The 9,822-nt window shown below is 47.3% G+C and overlaps 1 protein-coding gene across 7 annotated transcripts in view; it reads right to left on the bottom strand.

Moving 5' to 3' along the window:
* Positions 1–3,291: 3,291 nt before the first annotated feature.
* The window catches only part of ARHGEF33 (Rho guanine nucleotide exchange factor 33), a 31,046-nt gene continuing 24,515 nt past the window's right edge, over positions 3,292–9,822 (bottom strand). For all 7 annotated transcript variants that reach the window (XM_039570080.1, XM_019292810.3, XM_019292815.3 and 4 more), the window contains 2 exons: positions 7,635–8,388; positions 3,292–6,041 (listed from right to left, as the gene is read on the bottom strand). In XM_039570080.1, coding sequence (XP_039426014.1) covers positions 5,904–6,041; positions 7,635–8,388 — 892 coding nt within the window. In that variant the 3' untranslated portion in view covers positions 3,292–5,903. The remainder of the gene's footprint in view (positions 6,042–7,634; positions 8,389–9,822) is intronic.

Genomic DNA, 9,822 nt, shown 5'->3' with positions numbered 1-9,822 from the left:
CATATGTTAAATTATTACATGGACAAATGTTCAACTTAGTTTTTCAGTTAAGCACTGAAGGGGATAAAAGCCCATCTTGTGGTACATATTTTTCCCACTTCAATGTATGTATTTTAGTTATAAGAGACTAAAGAGGTGGTTTTGGCATGTTGCAAAATAATAATTCCGTAATATTTGAGAAGCTGGGTTACTCCCAAAGTGAATTATTATACCCTGTGAAATGTTTCACACATCCTGTATGAGACATGTTAGAAAAAGTCAAACTTACATTAATCTTTACAGTGGCTTTCTCTGTCCAAAATACACATGACAAACAGGTATGTTGTAAGTATTCTGACATGGTTTATCCGTAACCCTGCATGCTGCTCTTCAACTCCAGACCAGACTGGGACAGTAATGGTGGATGACAGTTGTTGAAGAAAAGGAGCTCCCTAATCTCCTCTGCAGTAGGTATATGAAGCATAAAGTGTCTCATCTTCAGTTCATATGGCTTATGGGGCAAGTAAAATTCCCTCACATTTCCTCTTTGGAAGAAGAACACATTTCAGCAGCTTGGCAAGCTGTCTCTCCTAAAGATGGTGTTGGTTGAATAATGGCAGAAATCGCCTTTTTTAATGCTTTCAGCAATGCCATTGATCAGGGCCCTGTGACCCTTTAGTGTGGTCATTTCATTTTGGAAAGCATTTCATCAACAGGAATGGTAGTTTTCAGCACAGTCAAATCTTGAAGTTGTCAGTTGTATTCCTTCTTTGATGTCTTTAACAATGTTGTTTTGAAACATTTTCTCTGGCAAAAGAAAAACAAAGTGAAGTTCTCAAAACCTTGGCTTCAGAGGAGAATGTTATATGGCAGCTTTGTAAAAGCTCAAGCCACAGGAGGTGTAGTTTAGGTTATGGGTTCTTTGGATAAAAACACCATGATGAACATACTATTGGCAGTGTTACCTAAATTATTAGCTCCCCGGTGGGTTAGCAGGAAAACTCCATAAAATGAGACTTTCTGATCTGTATTTCTTCTTCAGCACCCTCTTGTCTGTGCTGTTGTGCAGCCAAGGCAGAGCAGGCAGGAGGAATCACCCAGTGGCCAGGTTGCTCAGTCAGGAGAGACCTCACATGGCTCCTGCTAATCAGCAGATTTCTGAAATGTCAGTAGGTCTCTGCTTTCCTTTGTGGAGTGGGGAATGCTGTTCCCTGTTTGTGGCTGAGGATAAAAGTGCTTTCCTGGTGAGATACTTGGGCAAGAGGGGACAATGGTCACCATGCAAGAACCTGAAGTAAACATTCTTTGGAGCCCATGGGTCAGTCACAGTGCACCAGTCATGGTGTTAACTCAGCTGCAAACAGGAAGGACTGAGAAACCTGTAGCTTTTAGGAGTTGAATACAACTGCTAAGCCACTGGTTTGTGTCAGGACAGCTTTGTGTTAATAATTTCTGATCTGGAATGGCTTCTTCTTTGGATCATATTTGCATTAGTGACAATACTTTTCACATAGAAAATTACGTCATTTTAATGATGCTCTCTGTCTCCTTGGTAAAATGACCCTGATTGGTCTGGTGTGGCCTGGGGTGATGATGTGACCTGGACAATGAAACATGCTTGTGTGGAGGCCTGGAGAGCTGCTGTATTAGTGTAGAGAGCTGATGTGTGGCTGAAGTCAGCCTAAACCACTGCAAACTGTGTAGGCAGGGTTATGTAGCAGAACTTCATAGGTTTATAAGAAAGAACCTTTTTAGGCAGGGCCTCTTGCAATTGGACAGAGTAATGGCTTTAAACTAAAGGAGGGTAGATTTAGACAAGGTATAAGGAAGAAGTTTTTTACAGTGAGTGTGGTGAACCACTGGAACAGGTTGCCCAGAGGTGAAAGATGCCCCATCCCTGGCAACATTCAAGGTCAGGCTGGAAGAGCTCTGAGCGACCAGCTCTAGGTGGAGACGTCCCTGCTCATTGCAGGGGGTTGGACTAGATGGCCTTTAAAGGTTCCTTTCCAACCCAGACTGTTCCATGATTCTGTGGTGATTTTGAGGGTGCTGAGCATTTGTTTCTCTTCAGCTGCTGTGTGGGAAGTCGCTGTTGTGCTGCCTGGTGACCCCAGGGTGACACGTTACTGTCATGGCATTCAACAGCCCCTGCAACATTTGTCTATAACAAACTTGTCTGCTACTGGAGAATGTTATCCTCCTTCAGGGTTGATACCATGGAAGCACTGGAGTGCTCCATCCTCAAGAAGCCATTTCCAGTGTGGACTAACCTGTTTCTCTAATATGCCTCTCTTAAATCAGGGAGGGAGAGGTCTGTCTCAGTAAGAGCATGCTAGTACACTGGATTTAGATCCTTCAAGTTTTAGAGTGACATTGTGGGATATTTAATTATTTTTCTTTTGTGTGTATTTTAAATTAGATTTTTCCCAGTGATATCACTGGAGGTACTGCTGTTGAACGCAGTAGATTACTGTGCTTCATGGAAAAGATTGTTGAATTGTCATTTCTAAACCCAGACAATGCACAGGTGAAGTCTTTCTTCGGGAGAGAAACCTGTGGCCCATTATAGGTGTAAAAACAAAAGTGTTCTTAACTTACTTTGTAAATTCCATTCCTTATTTTCCATTAAAAAAACAAACCACCCTTAAATGCATTTTTCTGTCCACTGAGAGCAAATTTACCTTTTGTGTTCAGTGGAAAATAGTGCATTATGAGGGAAACAAAGTAAAGAGTAAGTTTGGAGGTTTTTTTACTTTCTAGCCAGCAAATGTGAAATCCTGTACTGGGTGGCTGAGAAGTTGAAAGGGAAAAATCAAATCAGATCAAATCCCTTTTGCCAGATGCATGACAAGTTAGCTGCCAGATATGCAGAACATCTGTAGTATTTTTAAAAAGGAGGTAAACAAAGGTAGGTGATCAAGGGCACGTGTTGTTGGAATTGCTTTGAAAAGTTTGTTGAATCTATTTCGGAATAAGCCTTTTTTGTTTTGAGTCTGGGATGGCTGACTTAAACAGGGAGTGTAGCCGTGGAGAGGTGTGGTCTAGAAGAGTCTGAGGAGATGAAGATCTGTCACAGTGAGCTACACCAACAACAGGATCTTGACCAGAAGCCTGGAGAGTGACTCAGCTGAGTTCTGAGTAAGAGTCTTAGAACCTTGTGTAGGGAGCAGTCTTCTTGCATGGCTGGACTTGTAGGGATACAGGATTGTGTAAGTAATGTTGCCTCAGAAAGGGACCAGAGCAGCACCTGTTTCTTCTTTTAATGGATGCAGCCTTCTGGCTGATTCAGTGCAAGAGGCAACAGCGTTATTTAAAGGCAGCATTTATTTGGCACAGGAAGAAAAATAATCCAGAGTACACATGTACACTAAAGATGGATTTGAAATGGATCCTGCAACAGGTTGTGTGTGTGTGGTGCTGAGCATCATTCATTCATATTATTTACATTTGCAGATTCTGAGCAGGTACAAGGACATCTCAAGTGATAAGTATAGGCCTGAAAGTAAGAACTCAGAATCGAAAAATAACCATCAGTTCTGACTGTGCCTTAAATCATTAAATAGCAGCTGAAATCCACATGCATTTTACAAGCAAGGGTCTGCCACTTTGGAAGGATTTCCTCACCCAGGAGATGTTAGCAGGTAGGTTTATTTTCCTTTGTCCTGTTTCTGTCCTGGCATCTGCCTGGCAAATATGAAAAGCAGGTTTGTTCTATGAAGGATAAAAGTGTCATTACATACATGAGACCAAAACCACAAGCATCAGAGCCCTTCACAGCATCAGTGCATTACAGTGGACGCTTGTCCATAATGATACAACTCTGGTTCCAAGGACAAACAAATATTTCTGTCGGTGGCTGATTCCTGGGCAGAACAAACAGGTTTTGCTGATGCTTCAGTTACAAGGATCTGGCTCTTCCTACATAATTTCTATCCTGGCCCTGCACAATCTGACTAAAAGCTGCCAAGTCCTAGGAATTGTCTTGTGATTCAGTGGCTGGTCAGCATGGGGCAGTCCTGACTGGAAAGGGCCAGGGAATTTTTACTTTTATGAGGATGTGAGGGAAAGGGAAGGAGATGGAAGGGGTTTGGGGTTTTTGCCATTAGAAGCCTTACATTAAAAAAAATCTCCCCAGAGTAGTTTCCAAAAGCTAGGGGAGGAAAGTATGATACTTCTTTCCTTTTTGTAAGGAGGAGAAGTGAATTTTTGTTTCATTAAAATCTATGGGAGAGGCACCAACTAAAACATTTTAATCTGTGGTTTTGCTTGGTCACATTCTTGAAATGTTGGGAAAACCTTGATTGCACTAAAGAAGGGGTTTTGTCTGTATGGATAGCCCTTTTCACACACACCTTTTTCCCTCCAGCAGAGGAGGAAAAGCAGGCGGTAGATGCAGGTCAGTCGACACTGGAGAGCTCTGGGCCCTGTATCTGCAGTGAGACTGGCCACTGCATCCAAAGACACCTGCTCTGGGCCTCCCCTGTCCTGCTGCCATGGCCAGGAGAGCCATGCAGCGTGGTGGGTGCTCTTCTCTTGGCCCCAAATTCAGCCACCCTTGCACTGATGCGGGGAGTTCCAAGCCCCCAGTCTCACAGTATTTCCCCCAAGGCATTGCTGTTGGCCCCATGGAGACAGTTCACAACTTCTTAAGGTGAAGCTGTCCTTCAGACAGACCAGTGTCCCAGGCTTGTCAAAACGAGGTGATAAAACCAGAGTTGCTCTTGAAACTGCCCTCAGAACATCCCAGCTTCAGGTAACACCAGAGCTCACCAGTACTGCACTGGTCACACCACTGTGCCAGTGGTGCTCTTGCAGCTGGTGTGTGACATGGGTGTCACAGCAGAGCTTCTCTCAGTCTTCTGCAGAGATCAGAGTTACTGAGGATTTGTCATGTCCAGGAGGGGTGGCCTGTTTGTGGCCTCCTTGATCTGTGCTTGCACAAGAAGGAGGGCTGTGAACATGGTGCACCATCAACTTTCCTGTGCTGGTGCCTCAATTTTCAGCTGGAAGAACCATTCCAATGGAACCATGCACGTGATGGGGCTTGTGAGGGTGTCAGGCCAAACAGCTGGCAAAGTGTATTCCAGGTGTGTTACAGACCAGGAATCAGGACACTCTTGGGCACTACCAGTGTCTGCATTGATCCACACTGGGAATAAGGTTGAGAAGAGTCTGTCTCTTGTGGCAGGCCCTGGGCCCAGCCTGCATCACCTGCCTGGAGGCAAAGGTGATTCTGAGAGCAGAAGCAGTGATTCCTACAGCAGCAGGCAATTCAGGAAACAGCATTCACATAAAAGGTGAAATAGGATTTTGGGGAGTGAGAGAAGTCCAAAAGAAAGGATGTCGCTGATTAAGCAGTGCAGGTGCTTCAGCTGATGCTTCTTCGACCTGGCTGTCAAACCACCTGGGTAATGCGAGCTGGCCTCCCGGTAGACATCTTTGATGGTGGTTTTTTGGAAAGTAGAGGAAAGAAGGGAATTTTAGACTTCTGGCCAGGATGCCAGGGCTGCAAAGGTAACCCTTCTATTGTGGGTGAGCCCAAATAAGACCTGCCTTGAGTTTAGAAGAGCAAAGATGTATGGCAAATCAAGCAGTTTTGGGGGATGAGGGGGAGGAGAAGATAGTGGGATTCGGCCAAAGCTTTCCAAAACTGAGGGAAGTTCAGTCAGATAGGAATGAAAGCTAGCAAGTTCCTGTGCTTATTGGACCTGCTGGTTGAGCTCCACTGCAACCCAAGGCCTGGCCCTGCCCTGTGCTAGAAAGAGCAGGATGCATTTGTAAGGCAGTTGTGAGTCTCCTCTCCCCCACCCTCCACCCTCTGTGTTAGTGAGGGGGATCCTGGGGCCTTGCTGTCTGTCTCCACCCTCGGGGACCTGGGGAAGCACTGCTGTGCTTTGGCTGTGGCCTGCCTTTCTTGGGACTGCTTATTTCTTTTTGAAGAGCTTGCGGAAGGAGCTCCGGAACCCCCCCTTGGGCTCGTGCCGCGGGTTGTGGTCGCTGAAGGATGTTTGCTCATTGTCATCCTTCTGGCAGAACCTGGTGTTGTCTTCTGCATGGAGCTCCTAAAAGGGAAAAGACAATTTAACCAGCATTTGCAACCTCACATTCTTGTTCCCTTCTCTCTATTTCTCTCTCTGTGCTAGGAGGGACCTGATGGGTGAGGAGGTGCTGACAAGGCTGGGAAACAACACTGGTACCTCTGCAGAGAGCTTGTTGCTGGCTCTAAGGCTGAGGCAGTGACAGAGGAGTAGGAGGATAAGCATTGTTAGAGGGAACTGGAGCCTTTCTTGCTAAACTTTTTGTTTAGGGGAAGCTCACTAGCTTCTTTTGCCACTGAGGGAGCAAGGCAGCTTGGGCAGTTGGAAGAACTTCCCACCCTCTCCTTTCTCTCCTAGGACAGGGAGGCATCAGGCTTCTTGAGCTGTGATAAGGTGTGAAAGACTTCTGCTGGCTCTGCTGCTGCATGGTTTCATATCTGTGGGGCAGAAGGCTTCATTGGCACACCTTGTGGTAAATGTGCCACTAAAAGATCTTTCCCTCTTTCAGGAGAGTGCCAAGCTCCTCTCAGCCAGACTCTGGACAAGACCCTTTTCTCCAATTCTGCCCACCACTGCCATGGTGATGTTCTTTGCTCCGTGGGGGAGAACATGTCCTGCATTTCTGGACAAGCTCCACATCTGCACCCTGCTGTGGGCCATAGCTCTGTGCAGGTGAGTGCCAAAGAGCTCACAGGCCCCTTTCTCTGGGGTGGCTGTGTTCCACCTCTGGGGTGGCTGTTGACTCTTCTCCCTCTACCTCATCTCCCCTGTTCAGCCATCCACCACCTCCTTTACTCACTAGGCCTTTTACTTTCTTCTCTTTTGAAGTTTCCTTGCTGCCTTTTCAGTCAGGCTGTCAGAACCTACCTCCCATCATCATCTGCATCTACAGCCTCCTATCTGAGCATCTCACAGCACCCTTGGCCTCTACCTCCTTGGCTGTGACAGCCCAAAGTTGACTCTGTGAACTATAGAAATATTGCTCCTGCAGGACCTGGTGTCCCTGAAGGGTTAGAGTGCTGTTTGCCATGTCCCATCTGAGAGACACAGTTAATGGGCTCTGACTGTTCTCACACAGACTTTGGCATGGGTCTGTACAATCCAGGCAACAAATACAGGTGAAACAAAACCTCTGTACCAGATCCTTGCTGGTGTAAATGGGCTGAGCTTGGCCAAGTCATGCTGGTTTATACTGGCATGACTTACCCAGCACTCCTCACAGCAGGTGGAAAGGCACCTGTTCAACTGGGTGCCAACCACAGCACTAATTTTGAACAGCTTTGTGTAAACTTTGTGACCTGCTCAGAACATGAACCTGGGGGGGAACCTCAGTGACAGGTGGAGACACACAAGAGGCTACCTTGTCTCAAGGGTGTGCTACCTTGTCTCAAGCCAGCTGTGCACCTCAACCCTGTGCTTGTCCCTGGGGAAGATGTGTGTGAAAAGGAGCTATCTTGTCCCTCCCTTGGGCATGTACATGCAGCTGAGGACTTGGAAAGTGTGGGCTTGAAAGCTGTTTTGGCGTGTTCTACTCTAACTGTATCTCAGATCTTTCTCCTGCTGCTGCTGCACCACCATGTGCCTTTTTTTTTTCTCCTCCTATTTAAGCCTCCTTACTTCCAAAAAGCTCGGTTTTTCACCCGCTCCTCTCTGTGGGGGGAAGTAGCTCCTTTGGGAGCTTCGAGATGAAGCTGAGATCAAGTGAGGCTGAACATTCCTGTCCTGCTTCTGCTGCAGACGGCTCCCACTGCTGCTCCGTGTGCTGTAGAGTCTGGTGCTCACGCCCTCTGCGCTCCGCGGCAGCTCCTTCAGGGACCTGCTCAGCTGCTTCCCTTTGCTGTGGAACATCTCACGCTTGTAGGTGCTGCTGCTCACGGGAGTGCAGCTCTTAGGCAGTGGCTGCAAGGCATGGTCTGTCCTCTCGGGTTCTGAGGTGAAGTTCACAGGCCTAAGGAAGCAAATATCCAAGCTGGACTCGGAAGAGGCTGGGGAGCAGTTCTCAAAGAGAGCGAGGTTTTGGAAGGTGTCATCTTCGTAGGGGCCTGGCATGGTGAAAACCTCCCCAGGGTAGTCAAACTCTTCGTAGCTTGGTGCAAAGTTCCTCGCATCCTGCAGCAGCTCCACAGAGGTTCTGATGGCTCTCTCCGTGTTCCCCACGGCGTCAGCCGGTGGCGCTTCGTACTCCATTTCAGGGATGGATTGCAAGGGGGCTGTCAAGGCCTTGAGTTCCTGCTCTGTCAACTGAGAGGAGGCAAGGATGTTCTCTGGCCTCTCGTGTTTTCTGCTTTCCATCTCCCAGTCAGGGGGCTTTACAGCCTGGATGTTCTCCATCACCGTTGGCTGGGGTTTCTTCATCTGTGGCATCAAATGCCTTAAAAATAAACAAAACAAAACAAAACAACAGACGGAAGTGGAATACTAAAGGATGACAGAGACAGCATGACAAGTCCCCCCCCCACCCCGTCACTCCCCCAGCCCTATTGTGTTCATTTTATGGCCAAAAGGTATTCTCCTGCCTTGGAGAACAGTAACAGAGGTATCACTTACAGAAATTGCCTGGCTGGTTAGGAGGACCAAACTTGGAAAGACAGAACTGCTTATCCAGTAGCTTTGGCTGACTTTGGTACTCTACAGCATGAAATGAATAGAAACTGAGATGAGAAGCCAACTGCTCCATCTCTCTCCTGTTCATCTGCATTTTGGATTTTAACTTTTCTTCTCTCTCTGTAATGTAGGAGCTATGCCTCACTTTCCTGTGGTCTGGTTGTCTTTTCAGGTGGATAAGGTGGATACCTCTTGGGTAGGGTGACTTTGTCCCCAAAATGTGTCAGGAGTGCTTGGAGGGCTCCTACCCTCCCTGTGTTCCAGCTGAGTCTTCAGTTCAGGGTGGTTGTGGGGGTGGTGCCAGCTGAGGCTACCAAGATGTGTGCCTGGAGCATCCTATCTGTGAGAGGAGGGAGATTGTCTTGGGCAGCCTGGGGAGAAGGAGGCCAAGGACTGATCTGTAACACTACTAACAGAGGGGGACTGGGAATGACGAAGCCAAACTCTTGTTAGTATCAAATGAGATAAAAAAGCACAATAGCCACAAACTGCTGGCATAAGAATAAAGTTAAGTCTAGTGTGCTTCTCTGATCATCATCTCATTTGGCACCTGTCAGGCTGGAAATGGCCAAGGGGGAACCATACAAGGAGTGGCTGAGGTCACTTGGTCTGTTCAGCCTGGAGGAGACTGAGGGGAGACCCCATCGCAGTCTGCAGCTTCCTCACGAGGTAAAAGCAGAGGGGCAGGCACTGATCTCTTCTCTCTGGTGACCAGTGACAGGACCCGAGGGAATGGCCTGGAGTTGTGTCAGGGGAGGCTGAGGTTGGATATCAGGAAAAGGTTCTTCACCCAGAGGGTGCTTGGGCACTGGAACAGGCTCCCCAGGGCAGTGGTCACAGCACCAAGCCTGACAGGGCTGAAGAGGTGTTCAGACAATGCTCTCAGGCACATGGTGTGACCCTTGAGGATGGCCCTGTGCAGGGCCAGGAGTTGGACTCGATGATCCTTGTGGATCCTTTCCAACTCAGTATATTTTGTGATTCTGTGAAGATTGCCAGGTGCTACCAGTAGCCCTGCCTGTCTTGAATTAGTCTTGTGTGGTTTTGAACCCATTTTGTACTTGTGTCTAGTGATAGTGAATCACATCACTCAATTATGTGCTGTGTGGAAAAGTTTTTTTTTTTTCCCTACTCTGAGACCTTGGTCCTGTTTCCCAGCTCTTGTAATGTTGACAGTGAATAATGCAGAGTGTTACTGTGC

The sequence above is a fragment of the Corvus cornix genome, chromosome 3, assembly GCF_000738735.6.
Source record: "Corvus cornix cornix isolate S_Up_H32 chromosome 3, ASM73873v5, whole genome shotgun sequence".
NCBI lineage: Eukaryota > Metazoa > Chordata > Aves > Passeriformes > Corvidae > Corvus > Corvus cornix.
This window is presented reverse-complemented; position numbering and strand designations above follow the sequence as displayed.